Source organism: Gymnogyps californianus, chromosome 6 (genome assembly GCF_018139145.2).
Source record: "Gymnogyps californianus isolate 813 chromosome 6, ASM1813914v2, whole genome shotgun sequence".
Classification (NCBI taxonomy): domain Eukaryota; kingdom Metazoa; phylum Chordata; class Aves; order Accipitriformes; family Cathartidae; genus Gymnogyps; species Gymnogyps californianus.
Window position 1 is genome coordinate 11,809,185 of NC_059476.1, and position 23,671 is coordinate 11,832,855.

Here is a 23,671-nt window from a genome sequence, read left to right on the forward strand (position 1 = left end):
ATCTGAAATGAATCTGAACATCTTACTGCTCAAAACATTGCTACAAAATTTGATCTAAACCAGACACCACAAAATCTAAAAAAACCCCAGGTCATACAAAGTCCTGGTAAACATGCAAAGTTACAAATGGGTATGTGATAAAAAATAGTCTTAATGCAAATTGAGAATCCATTTGTGCCAAAAGATATTCTAAAACAGTAGCTGAGCTTAGCTACTGCTCAAACATTATCTATTTTTTTTAAATAATTTAAGAACTTGAGACAAACCCGTTAATAGAAAAACATCATCTCTTTTCCCTAGTTCTCTTCACTCTAAGTGTACACAGCACGGACTTAAAGGTTCTTTTTCTGTGTTCTACAACTACTGCCAAAAGGCTCCAAACTTAGGTTTTGAAAGAATATATTCAAAAAAGATATTTTACATAATTTTGTTTATAATCTAAATTGTAACAGTAGAGGGGGGCAAAGAAATAAGCTACTCTACATGCTCGTGTCCCATGTGAATATTCAAGAACTTTGCAACCAACTTTATTTTCACTGTTCAAACTCAAGAAAATGTGACAAAAGCTTAACTAAAAAAAATAAAGACAAATCAATAACATCTTCATAGTACATTTTTAAACTAATACAGAATTGTTTCTATATGTGACAGCAGCAGTGTCCACTCAGCGTGATAAATTCATTCCTTATATCATTAAGTTTGCCAGAATTCATGGAGCAGCAAACAGTACTCCTCATTGATTTTACACACAGTAGCATGTTTCTGTGCCTCACCTTCATGTTCAGCTTACTTAATACTTTAGCTCTAGAGAAAATTCCAAAGGGGATTTTATTGATGCGGTTGTGCTCCATATTGAGAGAGTAGATTGTGGAGAACTGGGACGGGCCACCCACGGGATAGGACTGGAAGCAGTTCCTGGCCAGTGTTAAACTAGTCAGTTTGACAAGGCTGGATAAAAGACCCTGTAGAGAGAAGAAAACCACCCAGGAACTTAGGACAGATTTATTTGAATACATCTCTTTTCCCTCATGGGTCTAATTCGAAATGTTTTTCCCCCTCAAGTCCATCTCCTACATAAGTGTTGCAACACACAAGCCAGTGTTAAATTTGATAAAACTTTCATCAGCAAAAATCTCTGCTCACAGTCATCAGCCTTTACCTTTTTTCCCCCTTTCTCCTTACATACAGCCAGATACAAAAAAAGCAAACATATCACATTTAAAAGCACAAGTTGGGGAGGTTTTGTAACTCTTTCCTCCTCTGAAAGGAATTTTTTTAATAACACATTGCTACATCTTGGGCACCTCTGAAGAGCGCAGGGGCAGCAGCCGGCAGGCGCAGTCAGTAGCGTGTCCATCTTGAACAGCGGTCCCAGCTCCGGCCAACGCCACCCAACTGCAGCTCACTCAATTTTGATGCCTGCTCACAGTTGAGAGTGGAGCCCAAAGAAGTATCAACTGCATGCACCGTTTTTCAAACAGGCATTTGATACTTCCAGTACAAATCTTTGTTAATTTAATAAAAATCCATATTGTGATCACATCTGGTAGAAGTTTCCTTTTAGGCTGTAACAGTTTCAGATAATCAGACAGGACAGAGAAAAAGAATGGGAAGGGAAGGGTTTGGAAATTCCAGGTTTTTTTCCTGTTTTCAAAATATTCCTAAATAATTACTACTCCACCTTTTTTTTCTTTTCCCCTTCCCCCCTTAAGGAATGAAAAGCAAGAAGCCTGGAGTTAAACTGGATAGCAATTGTTGCCCATTGAATCCAGAGTCTCACTTCACTTCACAATCTAATTAGATTCTAAAATCTGAGCAGCGCAGATCTCAGAGTTTATCTGTTAGTTACGTGCCAAGCACGTTGCTGGAACTGTGGGGATGAATAATGAGATCTAAATTACTGCTGAAGTGTCACCTTTGCTTATTACTATGCCAACTTGAATTCAGCCCTATTTGCTTAAGTATCACAGAAATTGGAGATTTATGCATGGCATTACATACCATAAATAATGCAAGATCTGCAATCAGGAATGAGCGGTAACAAGATAATGATTCCAACCATATTCCTAATGTCAGTATTTCTGGATTGCAATTTCAGTGCTATATTCACTGTAAAAGCTTTAAGAACATGGCTTTGCTGTTTCACCAGGAAAGCTTTGGCTATTTTTCTAAATAGTTTATTAACATTATTGTAAACAAAACAGGACTAAATAGGGACTTGTCTATATGTCATGGCTAAAACTTTAAGCACTGAAGTACAATTCTGGGGGCATCTCAGCAAATACCAGTGAAGCAATTTCCCCCCCAAAGATAAAATGATGGATCTTCAGATCAGTATTAATCTAACCTAATCATTAACTAGTATAATCTTTGATTAGGAAATACTGCTTCTAGCTATACTTTAATTAACAGATATTCTTTGTCCTAGGGTTAGGCAGTCCCTGAGCTCTGTTACAAACACACTTTATTGCTTCAAATGGATCTTGGCATTTCAAAAAGCCATTTTTGAAGTCTGCTTCCATACAAAAAATATTAAAAATATGTTAGCTAATACACTCTAATAGCCTAGAGTAATTAAACACATTTGAAGGGAAGCAAGAGAGCTTTGGCAGTACAAAGAGAACAATGCTCTTATATCTATGAGAGCTGTGGCAGTGCTGCCTTCTCCCAGCCCATCCTTTTAAGATAAAATATTTATTACGCATTGTGTCAGCAGCTTCAGCTGTGTTTTGAAATTCAGAAGTTTCTTCCACAAATACAGTTCTTTGTACTATAGCACAGAATGTTTTACTTTAAATAGATTACAGTATAAACTATACATTTCTGCAAGGTAGCAGCTTAAGTGTTGAACATATTGTTGGCAAATATACGTGAAGAAGGCAGCACAGTCACATTAGCTTTTTGTAATTATACCGTAGTTGCTTTTATAATATGTCTGGGTGGGGCGGGCTAGCTTAGCTCTCATCTTAAAAGCAGCCTGGTGGCTTTCACTCAGAAGCATTTTCTTAAATGATAGTTTTACCCAAACATTTATTAAATTCCCTGTTTTCAGTCTATCATTGCTGAGTTCAGAAATTTATCTAAAGGAAAGTAGTTACTCACTGCACTTTCCTACTATGAGCACTTTGCCTAACTCCAAATGCATTTTGGTTTTTTTCTTCTATGTATAGTTTCCTATATACCTCTTTAGATAACATTTTAACTCATTTTATACTAGTAATTAATACATCTGGGGGGGGGGGGGGGGGGGAAATGACAGCTTAGGAAAGCAGTTTGGACCATCATTAAAACAGAACAGAATATAAACTCTATGTCATGTCCTGAAGCCTTCACCTCAAAAGGTTCTAAAGCAATGGAAGAAATATCCAAAATAAGAATCAATCACATCAGATTTTTTTCTGTTATTGGAGCAATTCTTCCCAGGCACTAATGCTTCAAGTCAAACATTTTTCTCTAAATGTTTACTAGCACCAAAAGTATACAGTATGCAGCTGAGCATCTCACACTCTGCTGCCCTGATAAATAGTCTCAAGAAATTAAGAAAACAGAAAGGTTTAAAGGTGTAACCCAGCAGTTTAAATAGTTTCAAAGTCTGCAGACATCAAAGCTGTATTTAAAAATGGTCTGTAACAAACTAGCTATCCAGGACTGTGAAACTGGAGGCCACAGGGGCACGTTCAGACAACTCTAGAGAAGGAGTATATAAAAACGTACAGATGCACTGGGGACTAGGACCTTCTGCCTCTTTGCCCCAGAGCTAGCAAAGCACTCTGTTCAGGGAATGTGTTAATTGAAGAGACTGACAAGGTGGCTCCAGAACTTCTAACTATGGACATTTTCCTGGGTCCCACGCTAAGCTTGAAGCAAGAGAGACCAAGGTAAGACAATCAAGTGCAGTAGCTATGAAAAGAAAAGCAAGAAAACAGATTTCTCTTCCTCTTTCTCCTGTGATCCTCACAGAGTCACTGGAAGCTGAAAAACGATGCAAATTTTATTTTTCATAACTGATGGAAGGTGTGTCAACGAGTTGCCACATGATATCACATTGATGTCAACAGCACCCTTTTCCACATTAAAATGAGAATGCTGAGGCCAAGTAGCTGTGACAAGCTTTACCCAAGGTAAAGGTCATTCTCTTAAAGGTCATTCTTGCCTCAATGAGATGGGGAAAGAGATATCCCATTTTTCATTTTTCTACTTCTTCCCCACCTCCACGAAACAGAAACACCAAGAAACACTTATCTAGCTTGAATGGTGGGAACCTGGACTCCTTATTTAAGGTTTTCTAGAGAGACAGGACAGCAAATACAATCACATGTATTGCTCCCACTTTTGACTGAAGTTGTATAACATTAGTTCTTCTATACTAGTTAGATACACCTAATATGTACAGAATTGCAATATTTCACATTACACACATGGAGATTAAAACAAAGGGTATTCCTCAGAGTTACGATGCAAGATGAAATAATTTCACATGTTCCAATCCCTCTGCAAAACACCGATGCCTTACAACAACATTCTCTCCCCAATCCACTCCCTCTAATTCTCACCTCTGGTAAAGTAGAAATGTTGTTGTTCTCCAGGTTCAGTTCATCAAGTTCACTGCATTTTGCTAAAGACTTCGGAATTGCTGACAGCCTATTATACCTCAGGCCGAGACGACTTAGACTGGACAGATTTCCTACAGGTAGGAAACAGGTATTAATATATCGTTAGATTAACACAAAGTCACAGAACAAGGTTTGACTTCTGATTATTCTGTTGTCTCACACTCTACACTTCAAACTTTTCATATGGTGAAACAGAGCTATCATCCCCAAAACAGGAGGTACACAGATTACAGTGCTTTCCAACACTGAAGTCAACCATGCAGAAGTAGATTGTGCATATTAAATATTCTTCTTAAGTTGCGCATAATATGGTAAAGCAAGCAAGGCTTACGTCCTATTGTAGAAGTCCTTCTATCCTGATCTTTCTACCAACAAAACACTCTATCATTTTCCAGATGTCCCCAAAATGACTTCTTAAAATTACAGATAGCATCATTCAATGCCATGACTCATATTACCAGAACTTGGGCATACATCACACAGCTCAGGTCCTGGCAAAACAATTTCCTCTACAGGGAAAAAAAAAAAACCTTTACCATCCTCCAAAAGCAACAAAGTCTTTAAAAAGTGATAGGAAAACAAAAAAAACTTCTAAGTTTTCTGAATGATACTGAAGGAAAAGTCTGGAGGAAGTCCGCAAAAATCTGGACAATAGTGCATATAAAAATATTTCTGAATATTGCCAGGCCAACAGTCACAGTTGGTATGTGTTTCTGTCAGGAAAAAAATTCTTGAGAAACTTGCAACTTGAAAATTTCCCATCTGAAGTTCCTTTACCTCCAACCTCTACCACCTAACAAGTACTCAAGACCAAAATGAACTGCTTAAGGATGTCTTTGAACTATACAGTGCTGGGGCATTTAGACTCTCCTGCAGGTAGTAAGACCTTGAACTTCGCTGAAAAGTCAACTGGCAAATAGTATGAAAAACAGTGCTTAGTCTTCTGGCTCATCCCTACAATCAGAAAACATGTCTGTGCATGTGCATACTTCGCACCAGTGGAGCTTGTGAACAGATTCACACAATCAATCAGTTCCTTGCAAAACATTCGCTATTTTACACTCATTTTTACAACCACTCATGGCACAACACATTTGTTCTGCAAATTGAAGTACCAGAAAGACACATTAGAAAAGAAACATAAGATTTAACAAATGGCAGCAAGAATAACAAGAAATAATTTAAAAAGATGAAGGGAGCTTAATATGTACAGTCTAACTACTCACTAAATGAAGGCTATATTAATGTCTACGCATACGTACTTATATAAAGGTTATCGGAACACAGCAAAGGAAGAAGCAAATGTAGTGTATGAAATACGCTTGGAAACAAAGGATGAAACAAAATTTTAAAAAATTGAGAATGAAAATTAATACAAATGCTACAACAGGATCTGCTAGACAGAGGAAAAGTCTCAACAAAGGAAGTGGAAAAATACCCCTTTCCTGAACTTGGACAAAATATACTGTAAGAATGACCCTACATCACTGAGTAGCTGGGAATATAGCTAATAAAAACTGGAAATGGGGAATGTTGTATGATTCACTGTAGTTACTAAAATGGAGATTCACGAAAGCAGTGAAAGTAAAACAAAAACAAACAAACAAAAACCCACCAAAAAACCCAAACAAAAAACCCTTATATAGAACAAAAATTATCCAGGTCTTACAAATCAAGAAAGAAAAGAGGATAAGTTTTCAGTGCATATCTGATATTTAGTTAACAAGCTTAGCAACAGATTTCACTTAGTATTGTCAATAACTAAACAAAAGTTAAAACAACAGGTAGCCACCTGGAGTTGCTTAACTAGTAGTATCTTCCATTGGGATTTTTATTTATATTTTTTAAGTGCTTTCTTTCTGAGCAAGGATACAATTAGCTTTTGCAGAAGGAGCAAGGAAAGTCTTCCCTTAGCCAAAAAAAGGCATTTAAAATCCAGGGCTATCAATATTGCTCTCCAGTGCACAAATCTTCATCTTTTGAGGTTAAATCCTACAGTGCATATACACACAAAAGAGTAATTAAGACCTATTTTGATCCTACAATCCACTAGTATAAAGATGCACATTTGTACATAACATAGCTATTTCATGCCATATTCGGTGAGATCTGGCATTGCTGGCCGTATAGGAAACTGGCCTCACTTCACATGATAGACATCCTATTGCAAGGCATCAAGATCATTAGGATTCGCCATTCTAGGGATGAACAAAGCACATCCTGACTGCATTTCTCGGAATTGTTATTTAATGCTTTATTAACAAAACGAATGACAAACTTTACACAAAATAAGTTATCAATCTACTATTCTTTTTCACTACTTAAACCTTGAGCTAGATGCTGATCTGGATTTTTCAGGCACAGAGAACAAACGGGGAATGGCTCTAGTAGACAGCATGATGCCAACTGTTGCTTAGCAATACAACGTCGCTATGCCAATTCCCAGATTGTGAGCACAGGTTGTATGTATATGGCTCTCTTCCTACCAGCAACGTGGCATTTCAGAAAAATGAAACAAGGCAGCCGTTAGAGAGACTCAAACTGTACGATAATTTTCCAGGAGAGAATGACACACGCTGGCTATCCTCATGGCATTATTAGAAAGGAGGCATAAATAGCAGCTCCCAGTAATTTTTTCTCATCATAAGTAGCATTTTTCAATAGAACTTTATCACTGTTTCTCTACTAGTTATCTCTCTCCTCCATGGGAAAGGCATCCAAAGGCATAACAGAAGACACATCCTGTGTGTACCACATTCCCTGTGACTGTTTTACACAACACAGCCCTAAATACAGTTATTCCTGAGAACAAAAGCAGCAAGATTTCAGCTGAAGCTTCATCAGTAGCACCTCTCCCACTGCTCCTGGAAGGGCTGTCCTGCACCCAGCTGATGCAGGCAGTATGGGACGCCTTCTCATTTCAAGCCAGAATTTATTTACAGCCAATTTATTGCCATTTAGTCTTCTGTCAACAAGACTCAGGTATCTTTTCAGCCTCATCAGAGTTCATATTCACACCTCCTTGTGAACGCATCACGGTGAGAAAGCCTTATCAGCTTTTATATTCACATGCTGGACAAGCCAGATCTTAGTCTCCTCTTCACAAAAAAGGATGATCCTTAGAGCTCTTCCCTCTGCTTCGTGTGTTAAAACTTACCTTTTTTCTTTGTTTGTTTTTTGTTTAAAGGAATGCTCAGTACAATGATGTTAATATTTGCCTCCATGGTCCACAGGCCAGCCACCGGGCAGCTGGCTAACACGGTCAGGCCTCCTCGCTGGCTCTCTGACCACCAAGTGACAAATTCCAGTTTATAACAGAAACTGTTACAAGTTGCTAAACAGCACACCTTGAGCATTGCACGATCAAAACTGATTCCATTTACAGCACCCTGAGCTCAAGATTACCTAGCTGATACTCATATTTGGAGCGGCTTTACAGTGTCTGCACTCATCTCCATCTTCTCCAGTTCAGCTACTGGTTTCTGAGATGGCACCATATTAGGTACACCACTGACATGCTGTCAGGTTAAGTCTAAGAAATAAGGCGAGGAAGGTAACAACTGATGACGATCAACTCAAGGCAGTCATCAGGATCATTTGCGGTTGTACTTTGGTCACTGAAACCATACCTCAGCGGTTCCTCTAAAACAGCCCTTCGCAGGTAGAGTGACTCAGAAAATGCAGCACTAGATGTTCATGAACATGATAGTTTGATAACCACAACTGAAAAGCAGCTACTAGCAGGAAAAGCAACAGGCAAACCCCCTTCCAACTTGTTTTCTTAGAGAGCCCCTTACAAAAAACCTTGTAAACTCAACTGCCCATCCATTGGTACTTCTAAAAATCCAATACTAAAGCCTGACTAAGCCCTAAACTTATGCCAGGCCTAAGGAAGTCACTGAAAAATTGTTTTAGTTCAACTTTTGGAGTGAACAGTCACTCTTGGGAATCAGGTTTCACACAGCCATGTTGTTTCAGGTCCATTTTCTCACCAGCAAAGTGTACTAACACCCATCAGTGGGCTCCACTTTGCCCAGCTCTCAGGTTTGAAGCAACATAAGTGCAGAATTCATAATCACTTTACTGGAGTGACTGCGTGTCTGTCTCAGGGTTAGCTGTTTAATTTACACAGAAATGAATTAAAAATACTTGGAAGCATGCAAATCCAGAAACATTAAACTCTGTTACTATAAAAGGGACTAAATAGATGGTTTAAATTAAATTCTTTATTAAAGGTACCTTCAAAAATATTAGTCAAAGAAAAAACAGGTGTTTCCCAATCCCAAAACAAAGGGAAGACTGGAAATAAAGCAGGAAACCATGCTTACAAAAACACACTTTGTAGAAAGACCACCTGAAGTGGTTGTCCAAGAAGCAATACATCTCTTTCTTGAATATTTCAAAATCAAGAGAAAAAAGAACTCATATGTGGAATAATATAAAGAAATTCAAATTCCTAATTCAAAGTCCTACCAGCGCTTTCTAAAGGGAGTGACAAATGCTCTCTTCTTCTGAGATTTACCACACCTCTTCCTTTCCCTCCCTTAGTTAAAATAATCCTTCAAATTCCCTATCCTTAGATGAAGGGTCATTACTTAGTGCGAAATGTTACTGCATCATTACTAAAAGATGGAATAATTTGTCTGTTTTATATAACTTAGTTGATCAAGCTAGTTTGCTATTAGGATCAGTTGCTTTCTCCTAAATGAACCAGAAGCATCAGATCAATTTAAAATCTGTTCGCTAGAGAAAACTCTTCTGCAGATAACATTAAAAACACAAATAGGACTCACAAGAGCTGTGCACATCAAAAACCTATAAGATTGTAATCAAAAGTATACATGAACCTCAGCATGCAATAGATAATTGCAAGAACTTGCTACAAACAACATGGCACTATTAAGTATTTCTGATGGTCTAACTTCTATAAATATTCTTAATTTTGATTTGACTAAACTTTGCATACAATGAGTAGCCATCTATTCAAGAACATGTTTTACATAACCACACATTACTTCATAGAGCGCAGTTCACTTAATTCACTATGGGATCTTCTAAGAAAGATAAATTGCTGTTTGCATACAAAAGGTACCAGATGTCATTTTTATCAAACAGCAAGCAAGAGGTACATCCAAAATCAATAAAAAAGTTTAAAAAAAAAAAATTTAAACTTGATGTCACTTTTAAAAAAACATACCACCACACCACATCAATCTTGTAGTAAGAATAACAAAGATGACTATATGGAAGAAAAAGCCAAAAGAGCTTCAATGAGTATGTTACAAAGCAGGTGGAACCTAAGGGCCTTAAAAGAGTTGAAAATTGTATAGGAGAGACTAGACAAGCTAGAGATGGCCAGCTATGGATAGAGATTAAACACTGCATTCAAATATTTCAACAGTGCTCCTAGTCTAAAATAGGCGTAAGTCAGAAGATGCCTGTATCACACTTTGTACTTACTATATATTAGTTTTTCCAGGTGTCAGCCATACTCCATGACAATTGTTGAACAGTTTCACAGATTTTTAGGTGAAAGGAGTTGTTGACATGTTTAATCTAATCTCTTAGAGCAAACCATTTCCCCTGATAGCTGTAGAGTAAAACAAAAGGCTTCAGATAAACCGTTTTATCCTTCAGTTGCATTCCACAAGCAAAGACGATGTCTGCCAACGTCCAACACTGCAACAGTGCAAAGTGACTGGTCCGGCAAGACATCCTGAAGGCGATCTCAGTGAGCATGTTGCAGAGGAAAGCAGAACAAAATCCCATAGTCATTACTCATCTGATCTGGGGGCAACTCCTTCCTAAACCAAAGCCTATAGATTTGTATGAACGTAAACTCACATCACCAATCAATCACCTGAGAGAGGTCAAATCCTTTCTTCAACCTGCAGGGCTGGAACATCCCTAATGTTTAATATGCTTTGGCTAAAGGCTGATGTTTTAGGAAAACTGGCAATGGGAACAGAAAGGTGATGGGGGTGGGAGGGCAACCACTCAGGAAAACTGCAGAAGAGAATAGAATCCCTCCTGATCATTGCTACCAACTACCAAAGCCAAAGCACGAAATGTAATCATGCTCTTCCAAATACAAAAGTATAGTTGAACACAACACAAAGCTTGACTTAAGAACTCTGGATTTTACTGATTTAACAGTAAAGTGATTTTTATTGTATTTTAATTTTTCTTTTCAGCCACCAATACTTCCTGATATACCAAGCCAGTGTAGGAGGCAGATTCAGACTCACAACTTACAAAGGTCAGCAGGGTCCATCATTTTTTGTCCTGCTCAAACCAAAGTGCATTATCCTCCTTACACAAAGTCTAGGAATTCTCATAAAGATGTTATCTATTAAAAAGCTATTTAACATGAATTTAAAATTAATCTTTACCACCCTTACTGGTTTAAATGCCATTTGAAGAGAGCAAAGAGATTGCTCTCTATTTTCAGTCTAACAGTATCAACCAAAGATGGGGTTTCCCTCATTATTTCAAGATTAAGGCTAAAGCGTGACTATGGCAGCACTTATTTATTTTTCAACTCTGATTCAAGACCATAATCATTGCCAACTGCATATGTGTGAAAGATGCATGCAAGATTCTGGCAAAACTTGAGTGACAGAGGCTCAAGTATCTGACATGCACCACAACACAACACCTGCATAAGGCTAGAGAGCACAAACTCTTAGTGACATGTTTCTGAAACTAAGCTATTAAAATTCAACTTCATTTAACATGCATTCATCAAAATGTACGTAGCTAATAGACCTGCTTGTCTTGATTCGGATGTGTTCCTTTGAATCACTCTTCCCTCATGCCTGCTTCTTACATAAAGAAAATAAGATTATGGGCTTTTTCTTTTTGCAGTACAAATCATTCTGAAAATGCTGAGCTGCAGTTATAATATATCTGTACATATTAGCCTCTGCATATAATTACCGTGTGATGGTATGTACCTTCACTAAAATAAACTCTCCCCATCCTAGTCTTACCAGGAAGAATATCCAACCAAAATACAAAATAAAAAATATTTTCATAAATACACATCAAATCAATAAACTCAGAATTAATAAGCCAATAGAAGCTAGCCCAACATTTAAAGAAAAACAGTACATATGTATTTAACTATATCAGGCTTGCATTGCAGATTTATTTATTAAAACAAAAAAGGGAAGTTATAATTAGCTGAAAATGATACAAAAATACAAAAACACTTCACATTCCAACAGAGTCAAAAGCAACAGTTGGGACTTATTTTGGGCTATCAATGAAAGTGTTGCATTTTACTCAATTCATACTTCATACAATAACACAAAGCAACTGAAATTTATTTCATTTAATTTTTCATTGGTAGTCTAATTTTCCTTTTCAACTGACTATTTAAAACCTTTCTGTGAAATTAAAGATTTATATAAATGTAAATCACATTGTAAGAACAGTTTACACCTAACTGGCAATGCAGAAAAAACATTAACCTTTCCTAAATGATAGATGTGTTTTTTAAGTCTGCCCTACTAGATAAACTTATAAAATGTATAACACATGAATATACATTTATAATTTTCGCTAAGGAATGTGAGAATTATTGTATGCAGACCAGAGATCCATCTACCGTCTTCTCTCCAAAAAAAATGCCCAACAGCAGATACCAAGAGAAGAACCTAAGAAAAGGGGAAAGCACACCCTGAAACTTCCCCAAGAGCCGGGGAAAGATTCAACAGCGTGTGGCTCAGCGACTTCCTGAATTTAGAAGCAACTGATACATTTTTCTTCTGCGCAATTGTCACGTTGCCCTGTGAGCTTTTAGCACCTACAGCAACCTGTGTGAACGCTGAGACCCAAGTGTTCCCTACCCATCACATGCAGTACAGTCTGCTTTTTACTGGTTTGAGGTCGACACCTCACAGCTTTGCTTCATCCCTCCCATTCTGCCGTTGGAGGAGGCAGTGAGCAGTCACTTCCCACTCACCCTCTCCTGCCACTTACTATTTTCTAGCCAGTTTCACTGCTTTACATTTACTAAGTCTAGAATTGAAGCCAACAAGAACCAGAAGCTTCATTCCCTTTATAAGGCCACCATGAGAACTAGCAAGGGTTTATAATAACCCAAAAATGAGAATAAAAGAGTGGGAGCCACTGCTTTCCACCAGATAAAGAAAAGGCTGAGCTTATTGCAATTGCCCAATACTAGCAGAATCTAATTAAAAATGTTTCATTAACAGCATAGTCCAAGAACAAAACCTTAGACAAAGCACCGAATGCTTATCAGATCTCCCAATGTGAGCCTACGGAAACAGGCTTGATCCTGCAAAGTACTGAATGCTCACAGACCAAAGCACTAGGTCATGTGCTTAAATTTTAAGAATATGAATATTGCCATCAAAGCTGGAGCAGGAGCCTATGCACTTTGCTCCATCAGAATGGTGAGTAATTAGTAACATCAAACCCATCAGTCGCGTATGAACATCACCCCTGAGCACCGAGGGAGCTGCAGGTGCTCTGCTGGGTCTCATCAGGACCAGCGCATTTGTCAGATGTTTCAGAATAAGACTTCTCCAGTTTTTGCTAAGCCTGCTAAACTTAAAATACCATTTTAAAGTAGTTCCACTTTTCTACAGAAATATCTTTACTAGGACTTCTAGGGACTTAAAGCTTTCAACCACAACTTGTATAACCTGAGCTGTACCCAATTACATATGTCTGGTTCTGGTCACGATGCTTCGTGTTTTATCAACTATATGTTTTAAAACCACAACAGTGCTCTCAGAGGTACACTGGGGCTAAACAGGTTAGAAGCCTAGTCTGTAGCACAATTTCAACCAGCAAAAATGGCAAAGCTACTCCACATAATATTTGCTTTCATGAGAGTTGTGATTTCTGCTTCTGAGCTAATGTGTCGCAGCAAAGGGCAGGAGTATAGCGCAGGGCTTTGAATATGCCTCTCATTTTCCTAACCATCTCTTAGGAACAGTGCCGTGTCAGACACTGGAAAGTGTGTCCAGTGACGGAATTTTTTGTGCTTTTAAAGCATCATTTTGGAACATTTACAACTGACTATTCTTTTTCTTATTAAAATGTCTGTTGCCTTAAATGTCCATGAATATGGCACATTTGACTATAATCAAACTGCACACGTAAACACACAAAACTAGAAAATTACAAAACAGATGAAGAATCTGATTTTTTTTAAAAGCTGTAATTCTGTTTCTGTTGAATTTCTTTCTCAAATAAGTGTTTCTGTGCTTTTAAGTAAGAAATTGTGAACACATTTGTACAGAATGCTAGAATTAAAAGTTCAAAGAGGGAACACTCACAATGTGGTATTTGCAGCACAGAATTTTCTCAGCTAGCTTGTAATCCAAAGAAACACTTTACTCCACCCAAAATTTGCTTTTGCTCTGTCTCAAAAGTCCAATTATTAATTTTAATATAAATGGTATGTTCTTCACCTTCTTTTTTATATCTTTTAGATATATTAGTGTGCCAGCTAAGTATACAGAGATAAGACATTGTGTAAATAAAAGTAGATAATAATTCCCCGCCCCCCCCCCCCCAAAAAAAGAAACTGGGGTTGGGGGGGGAATCTGCAATTAAAACACTAAGCAGCTAAGATCCCACTATGATTTTGATTCTAGACTTGAGACTCTTGGAATGTGCTAAGCCGTTCCACAAAGCTCATTTTTCTTACAGGAAGTGATCTAATATACAAAGTACTTTACAATTTTCAATCAACAGAAATACAGATATGAATGTATTAAGCCAATATCTATAAAGCAAGACATTAGGTCACTTCCTGACAACTAATATCTAAAATAGACATTTGTTACTGCATGAAAGTGTGCTTATAAAGCGTTAGTTGAAACAAGAACTTTGTATTTTTACAGAGTGGGTATATTGGCTCTGCTACCTCTGTAATCATTACTGATGCATAATCCCTTCCCTGCCACTCCCCTGCATGTCACCCTCCAACATCCCTTCCCTTACAGCTCCGGTGCATTTCACTACAGTACTGTTAGTTAGAAAACAAGCTTTTTTTCTTTTTTTGCCCTTTTTTTAAATTAGCAGATTCAGAAATCTTTCTGTGGTAAAACCAAAATTTGGTTAGATAGTCCAGCAGTGAATTTAAGAAGCATTTTGCAAGGTTGGGTTTTTTTTGGGGGGGTGGGGGGGGGAGGGAAGGGGTCCTTTTTGAGGAGAGGGAGAAATAGAAAAGGAAGGGGGCTGTTGTTTTTCAAAGTAGCTTGACAAAAACATCCCTTTCAAGAAAAACAACAGGCCTCCATCAAAAGGGCATCGGTGGGGGAGGAAGGGACAGACCTGGCAGTAATGGAAAGTCTGTTCCATAACAGGAGGCTCATAGGCTCATAGTGCATTAAATATTTATAATGAGCAAATGCGCTTGGTCTTTTTTGTACCCGGTCTGCGACCCCCACCCCAGTTTGACTGAACCGGGAAAACATTAGCAGCACTTATATATTAAGCTCACTGAAACCTGGCAGCATGTAAATGTTGCAAGAAAAGCCAGTTGTGTCAAACACCAAGTAGATATCTGTGAGTAGGGAAGAGACAGAAACTGGAGTGAGAGATGGAGAGGCTGGAAAGGCCGTCCTGCAGCCGTGCCGAGCGACACACGCCAGGCGGCCACGCGCCATTTACTCGCTGGGTTTTTCTCAGTACTCAAAGTCTCTCGCTGAACAATCCTAACCACAAAGCAAGCTGTAATCTAAAAATCAAGCCGCAACTTGCTTTAATGTTGAACCAAAACTGCAATGACTAAGAAATAAAGCCAATGTTGCTGAACTGGCTATGGCTGCCTTTTCTGTAACATGCATAAATGTAGGTTGATCATTATCATTTAAGCTGGAGTTCAAAATTTTTCCCTTCAGTATTCAGTTCTGGCTGTTTGTGAACTATATGTGGCACAAATACCAACTTCTGATTTTAAGTTTTTACTCTGAACAGAAATGCTCAGCTACTACATGTTGGTCAATACAAACAACAGGTATTTTCCAGTAGAGCAAAAACTGAACCAGTGTAAGGTTAAAGACACGACGGCGCACTGCTGTCTCTTATTCATCTGTCTTTGGTGTTTTGTTGAGCTATATAGCGTTGATATTCAGCTCAGATAAGCATGTAAAGAGACAGCTACATACATTTAAAAATAAGTAACTTCAAAAAACTATAAAGACAATGCAATGGAAAAACAAAACAAAGAAAACAGGCAGAAATCCAGTCCAACCAGGTATGAACCTGAGTCAGTACAAACCACCTAAGCTTACAATAACTTTCTGAAGAAATAGATGAGTCCAAACTATCTTGATTGCATAGTCAGCAATTTCCTATCTATCAGAAATGACTTAACTGCCTAAGTAACTTTGTGCCTCTCCTACCCAAAGACCTTTCCCTGTAAGCACAGTCTTGCAGCATATTATAAGTAAGACTTTGTGGTCCTCTGAGAAGCTCAGTGACTGCCAGTCACTAAACAACTCACTAAATCGTACCACTATTCTGCACAGAATCAACAATAGTGGTCTATAAGCCCTAACAATGGAAATCTCACATGTGCTTAGAGAGTTTTTCCCATAATTAGCAGTTTATCCAGAGAACGCACTTCCTTAATATGACATGTACACTACACATAAATTTTATTTAAAACAACTTTCAATAAGATTTACAAAACAGCTACAAAAATAAAGCTGTGCTTATGAATTGTGTAAGTTAGACACAAATTCCAGATGGAACGGCATCTCCAGAGTTTAAAAATATCATCAATCCAGGAAGGAAGTTTAGCTCCAGTGGATACTTCATCAATGTACACCCTGTTCAGGTCAAACTTTCTAAACAAAAAGCCGCAGTAGCTCCACACTCAACAATTTACTGCTAGAAAAAAGCTGGAGTGTTGTTAAGTGGTTCCTCACTCTTCTGCTCATTCACTTTACTATGAGTTAAAGTACATTAACGAAATGTTCAATATAAATATTGTTTAAGTAATAACGTTCATTCTTCCGAGTATGTTCTGGTGACAAATAAGAGCTTAAAATCATGATGGCCTTGGTTTTTGTCTTTTTAAATCACAGCACGCATCTTTCTCTGCCATCTGTTTAAAACTGATTTAATTAACTAGGAAAAGTCATATTTTGTTGTTTCATCCTATAGGAGATTCTGAAACCAACCAGGACAGTGTTTATTTCAGTCTTATTCCCAATCTAAGTCGCAAATCGTCTGTATTTTATTGCATTAGAACATGGACTTCGTGACTTGGAAAGTTTTTTTAGTTGTTCTATGGAAAAGCATAAAATACACAGATTTAAAACTTTTATCTTTTTAGTTCTATTTTTCTTTAGCCAAAGACGTTAGTTAAAACTATCTGCCAAAGTATTACACTTCAACTAAGAGTCTTTTAGCCTGTAATTCCTTTATATGCTCAGTTTTATTACAGAATGGACAGACAAGCTGTAGATATTTATTCATAACCACAGAACACCCTAAATCAGAGTTAGAAGTGATGGATTTTTTTCCTTATAACTCTCATTCTTAGACATTGCTGCACTCTGCAGCACAGTTAGATTTAATAACATAATTCAGAAAGCTAGAAACTACATGTAAGGTAACACGCACACCTTGCTTTTGATCTCAAGTGTAAAGCTGCCTTGAGCTGAACACTAGTCATTCTACAGTCAGCAACCAAATACTCATTCTTAAATTTGTTCCTCTCACTGAACGTTTTGAAATAGTGATTTATTTTCTCTTCTCCAGCCTCTTCACATACCTATGGTTTCTGGCAGGTCCAAGAGCTCATTGTGCTGCAAGTCAAGGTTGGTGATTTGCGTGCAGCTTCCAATCTCTTCTGGAAGATGTTCAAGCTGATTGTGCGCTACATCCAGCGTTATGAGGTTACACAACTCACCTAAAAGCACACAAGAAAACCAAAACATCAAGTTCTTTAATGTACACCTCTAGACAATGAATTCCAGACAGAGACTGATAGAACCAGACAGATTAGGGGATAATCCGAAAAAAGCTATTGCTACCATAAAGTTATACATATAAAATAAGGCATTACGGGATCATAATTTCATCATTCAGATCTAAAACCTGATCAATGATTTTTAAAAACTCAGATAAAGCTTTTATAGATTCTCTGAAGAAATCTTACTTATTTATTGATTTTATTCTGACAGTTCAAGCTGTGGAATAAGAGTACAAAACCTCTCTCTCACACTTGTTTCAGGCTGACCAGAAGTTTAAAACATCACGGAGTAAGTGGATTGTATTGAATTTTAAGAAATTGAGATCTGTTTTTATACCATTAATTACTTTCAGGCACAAAATCAACAATTACGAGACATCAAAATTATTTGACCTAGAGAATCTACTCAAAGTCCTAAGTGCTATTTTTAATCATTTTAGTCATCACAAAAACGGCAACATATGATAAGTAAACTGTAAACCTGTTTACACAGATTATTATATTTTATATATGCAAGCAGAGCTATAGCAAATAAAAGTTTGAAATAAAAGGCTTATCTGTTAAGCCTTAGAAAAGGTTGGATTTGCTTAGAGTTTAGAGCTACTTTACACTGAACTGCTTAATTCCTGACATTTACACATTAATTTAAAAGTACAGCTAGGCACAACTCTCTACATACAGTAGTTTCACCTATTTTAATGACAAATATACCATGTTCTGAGCAATAGCTTGTTGGGTTTAAAAAGAAAAATGTGTGTGCATGAATACAGGTGTATGCATTCACATTTTTTGCATTTGATGGAGGTGAAATTAATGCAAATTATTTGAACAGCTTCAACTCTATCCAGTAAAGATGAGGTCACTGTATTTGTGTATAAGAGCATGAGTCAGTGAGTAACAAATTTGGAAGAGTAGCAAATTCCTTTTGAGGAGCGAATGTCTATTTTTAAGCTTCAGTGTTATATCTTTGACACAATTCTTGAAGGATTTTCCCACAGGCCTGCAGGATGAGCTTGGGCAAGTTCTGACGTGTAGACTGTCTACCCATTAGATCAGCAGATAATCACAAACGGTGATTTAATATATCGTAAAATATTTATGAATTCAGACTCTGTATTGAGTTGCAGGTGTCATGTAGCCACAATACTTACTACTTATCATGAAACAGTTGCAAAAGGCCAGCAAAAAAAAAAAAAAAAGCCAACCCCAACAGCTTCATTATTCCGTTTCTCTTGGATTGTTAACATGTAACTGATCTTACTTCCTGCATTTATTAACCCAAGTTGGGATGTTTTTCTAGGAACTAGGCCAATGGAAATGCAAAGGTGGTGCTTAAGCAGCTCCTCTATCACTGTGTGTGTGTCCCCTCTCTCAAGTCAGCATTCAAGTGTATTCCATGCAACCAGAGTCAATAGTCAAACATGCTGCATCCAGCACTGCATAAACCACACGTTTCAATGCCATTAATATGCAGAAGAAAGCAAATTTAAGAAAAAACTGAGCAAGAGTTAACGTTCTGTGGTAGGAGTGTCTTTTTGTTATTCATGAAAACAAGTGGGCAAAGTGTAGAAGGCAATAGAAGGAGGAAGAAAAGCTTGTGGAAGACTTCAAAATCCCTCCCTTTACACAAACAAACAAAGAACCCCACAAATCTTTACTAAGATAACTCAAGAATCTTCACACACTTTGGGGCAGTAGTTTTCACTTCATGATTGCTGTTTTCATTTGTTTTCACTTCAGACCTAAACCAATGATGTCAAATTTGAAATGTGGCATAAATTTCATTTCATCACACTGATTTCTCATTTACTTGACTCTTCCCACTCTACATCTGCTGAAGTCGAAGAAAGACTTGGGTTTTTGCAGCAACATTTGCTGCACTTCATTTTTGCACCTGCTGAAAACTTTGACAACAGCAAGCTATGTGTTTGAAACTAACATCTCACTAGCTAATTCTGGGGAGGGAAAAAAAAAGAAAAGAGATGCCCATGTTTATTTAGCCAATTAAGGACCAGCTAACACTTTGGTTTAATTTGGATAGCCATACTTAATATTGTTATATTAAAGACGCAAGCACTATTTTAAAAAGCGACACTGGTAAACATTTAATAAAAATTTTGAATGTTAAAATAGATTGAGGACTGCCCAACAAATTTTAGACTTTAGAGCAGAAATCAAGCTAAAGTTAAAGCACTATCATGAAGTACACTGAATTAAGGAAAGCAATTTCAAGAGATAATATTTAGCTTTTATTTCACATTGCTCAGTAAGGAATCTTGCTCTTGGATGTACTAATACTTATGGTTTGACAGCATCTCACCAAAATGTTCTTTTTTCCCCACTAAGGGCAGAAGGAGAGGGGAGGTGAAGTGCTGTTGGCACTGAAATTCTTTCAGTACTTTAACTTGGATTGCTGAGACACAACACAGAGTGTGCAAGTCAACAAAAAGCACTCAAGGTACATTTCTCCTGTTGTTGTCCATGACGTATGGAAAAAATTCTTACATCCAATATGCTTAACAAGGTGAAAAATGTTTAGGTGATGTGGTAGAGGCTCATCTTCACATGCAAAGGCACACAGAAGACCAGCAGTGGGTGGGAGAACCCAAATACTCACAGGGCTGTCCCAGGAGAGCCATCAGCCCCATTGCCAGTGTGAGACCCATCACAGTGAGTAAATGGAAAGGCTCTCCAGAGCACCTCGCAGACTGAGGGCTGTTACTGCATATGGGCCTTGAACACCTACTATGAGGTGCAAGGAAGAGCAACTTTGGATGGTAAGAGTTGCTATGGGATCTTTAGGGAAGGGGAAAGGGAGGAATCAATGTGGTTTAGGAAGGACAAGTGTGGGAAAATAGAGGGATAAAGAAATAAAAGGGTCTAGTCCTTTACAAACCAATGCTGGTCACGCCCTGTGCCTGATTAGCACCATCTGTCCTGTCTTCTCCTTAAACTCTAACTATTTTCCTGGGTGAGGGGCTCTCTGTTCTGAGTGCACGGAGATCCGAGTACCAGCAACACTGCAGTTAACGTGACCAACACTACTGAAAACATCCTAGTACATGGGACCAGAACCACTCTGGGCACAGAGAGCGCGCTGCCGCCAGGCCAGCAGCTGAAGAACGGGGCAGCTCTTTCAGCAGCTGACTGACGGCAGTGATTTACCCCGTGAATGGACACACTGTGCACTGCACTGCTGCACAACAGCAGCTCTTTCAAAAATTACGCCAGGATAAACACATGGCATAAACAATTGATACAACAAATAATGATCTGCAAGAACAAAGAGGCCAAACTTAAGGCCATCTGCACAATGCTTTTCCTAGGAGCCAATGTAAAGCCAGCTTGTTTCAGTGATTGAAAGCGTCCTTCTTATTGTCTGAACAGTGCCAACTGTACTGAAGGAAACGCTTCTCAAAAAAAGGTGAAAATAAGTTTCACCAAGGTACAACTGAAATCTGGCATTTTTGCTTGGCCAGGATAAGAAGCGTATGTCAAAATCAAAAAGAAAGTTTTCCTAAAAGAAAGGTTTGCTCAGGTACAAAAAGAAAAATGGCTAATGAGCGAGGAGCTTATCATCTTATTCATATTAAAAGAATCAACATTTGCTCTTTTCTGGTGTACTACATAAACTTGGCTGAAACACGTTTGTATCTTAATCAATTGAACAGAAATATGCCAGCTAGAAATGTGCTGCAGCACAAAATCAGCCTTACCCAGAAAGCAGTTTACTAAAGAAAAACCCATTCCCGTTCACCACGTGGACAACTGCAGCACCACTTCACCAAAGGACTGTTCGAACACCTGAAATCACTGGAGTAAGGCAAGCACTACTTCAGTGAAACACTAATCACAGGTAAAATGAACTAACTCTTTTCGCCACAATTAATGGCCAAAATAGACAAATCTTAAGTTCACAGTAGTGAATAAAGGATTCTCTATGGACTACTTGCAACTGCACTGAAGGGACAAGCATCCTCAGGACAATTAGAAAATAAACTAGGAAGGTGCTGGGGTTTGTGGTTGGGTTTTCCTTTTTTTTTTTTTTTTTTTTAAATACTACATTGCACTGTAATTGCAAGGGAAAAAAAAAGCAATTGAAGCTCAAAATCTGCCAAGAAAGCAGAAAGAAATTGCATGTACTAGCTGGCTTGACAATAAAAGATTTTGAAGTAGAAGTAATACCCATATGAAATACATAAAGCAGTTTCTCCATAAATAATCTTCACAAAACGGTTAGTTACACCCTATCATATAGTTTTTAAAAACTTATATTTTAAAAGGTTCTACAAGATAAAAATTTCAGACAATTCACACGCATTTTTCAGATAAAAGAGTTTGTGACGACTCCTGACCACCTTCCAGTTAGAAACATTGTTAAAAATACATCTCAACAATCCTTAAAAAAGGTGGGGTGAGCAATCACCTCACTGTCACTCTCAGATGCACGGAGACCAAATGTTATAGCATGACAAAGCTAAATATACCTGCTGAAAAACCCCAGCATTATGAAATGACTAATATTTTCTGCATAATGAGGCAGAATTATAGTCCCATTACATGGCCTCCCTTGAAAGCCTGTTATGACAAGACGACCAAGTTACATGCCCTGACTTACATAACTCTGAAAATTCTTCTTGGCTATTTAAAAAAACAAAATATGGCTTCATTAAAAAAATATAAAAGTACACACAAATTAACAGTCATATAGGGAGAGAGTATAGGTCAACAGCAAAGAGGCTTCAGCGTCTCCTACCACCAACTCACTCAGTGGGCAACACTCTTGGATGGCCAACACGATTTGTAATATAGCCTGTTTTCCACTGGATTAACTCCATGCCTGCCCATGCTTAAGCAGATTGAAAATTATGAAATCCTTTGCAACATGATAAATCCTGGGCTAGATGACACAGCAAGAGGATCAAGAGTCTTATGGAAAGTACAAGGAAGAGGAGAATGCAAATATTAGTGGGACTTCAGGCTGGTGTGCCAGAACACTGGTTGTAAGCTAATTTGTAAAGAATAATTATCCGAAATCAGCAATGCTGGGAACAAGTTACAAATAGCTCCCATAACTTTGGTAGTTACTCATTTCTCACTAGGTTCTCTGCTGGGGGGGAGGGAGGGGAAGGCACAAAAGAATTTTTGAGTCTATAAAACTCTTTGGGATAAGTGTCCTGATTTTAGAAAAAAATTAAAAACAATTTTACAGTTTCAGAATCTTTTCCCTCTCTATGAGATTTGAGTACATCACTGTAACAGACAGCCTGAACTTTTTGCTGTGCATTATCAACAGCCCAAAAGAACAGTTAAGCAGAGCTATTTTGAATTATTACTGCACAACTATAACTTACACAGAAGAGTTACTGAGTAGAAAGAATGCAATTTTAATATGGTCACAAGTGACTTATGTACCAAAGTTAAAATATTCATATAAGTAAGAAATAAGCACAGTAAAATATTTAGAATTTGCAGAATGCGCAACAGGATCTAGTTATGGGAACCACTCAAAAACACAGAAGCTAAGCTCAACTGAAAAGAAAGACTCAAAATCTGGTCTAAAACAAGCTTCAACAAGACACAACAGCAAAACACTTTTTATTTATTGTTTATAACTGAAAGTAACAAATATAAATAAAATTAAAAACGTGTTCAAACAACATTTTAAACATGTGAAATGTAGAAGAAACAGTCTTAGCAAGGGCTCAAGGCAGAATTTGAGCTGGGCAGTAGAATAAACCAACAGGAACCTCATGAAGTGCCAAGACAAAGGCAAAGTCTTGCACCTAGCATGGAATAACCCTGTAAAGCAGTACAGCCTCGCACCAACCAGTGAGGAAACAGCTCTGCAGGGAAGGACCAGGGGGTCCTGGTGAAGCTGAACCTGGGGTCACATCTTGGATCCTGTCCATTTTGAGTGTCGAACAAGTGTGCTTGCTCTCAAATAATAAAGGCTAACCACCTACCAGGCTGCATTAGCAAGGGCAGCCTGAGGGAAGCGATTATTGCCCTCTGTTCAGCACTTACGAAAGTATTCAAACAGTTAAAATAATTGCAGCATTGATATTAAAAAAAAAAAAGAAGAAAA

At 37.9% G+C, this 23,671-nt stretch overlaps 1 protein-coding gene across 1 annotated transcript in view; it reads right to left on the reverse strand.

Annotated features, from left to right (window-relative positions):
* The window catches only part of SHOC2 (SHOC2 leucine rich repeat scaffold protein), a 65,656-nt gene that overhangs the window by 5,883 nt on the left and 36,102 nt on the right, over positions 1-23,671 (reverse strand). The window contains exons 3-5 of the mRNA XM_050898987.1: positions 17,383-17,520; positions 4,554-4,684; positions 774-962 (exon numbers count right to left, since the gene is read on the reverse strand). Of these exons, the coding sequence (XP_050754944.1) occupies positions 774-962; positions 4,554-4,684; positions 17,383-17,520 (458 nt within the window). The remainder of the gene's footprint in view (positions 1-773; positions 963-4,553; positions 4,685-17,382; positions 17,521-23,671) is intronic.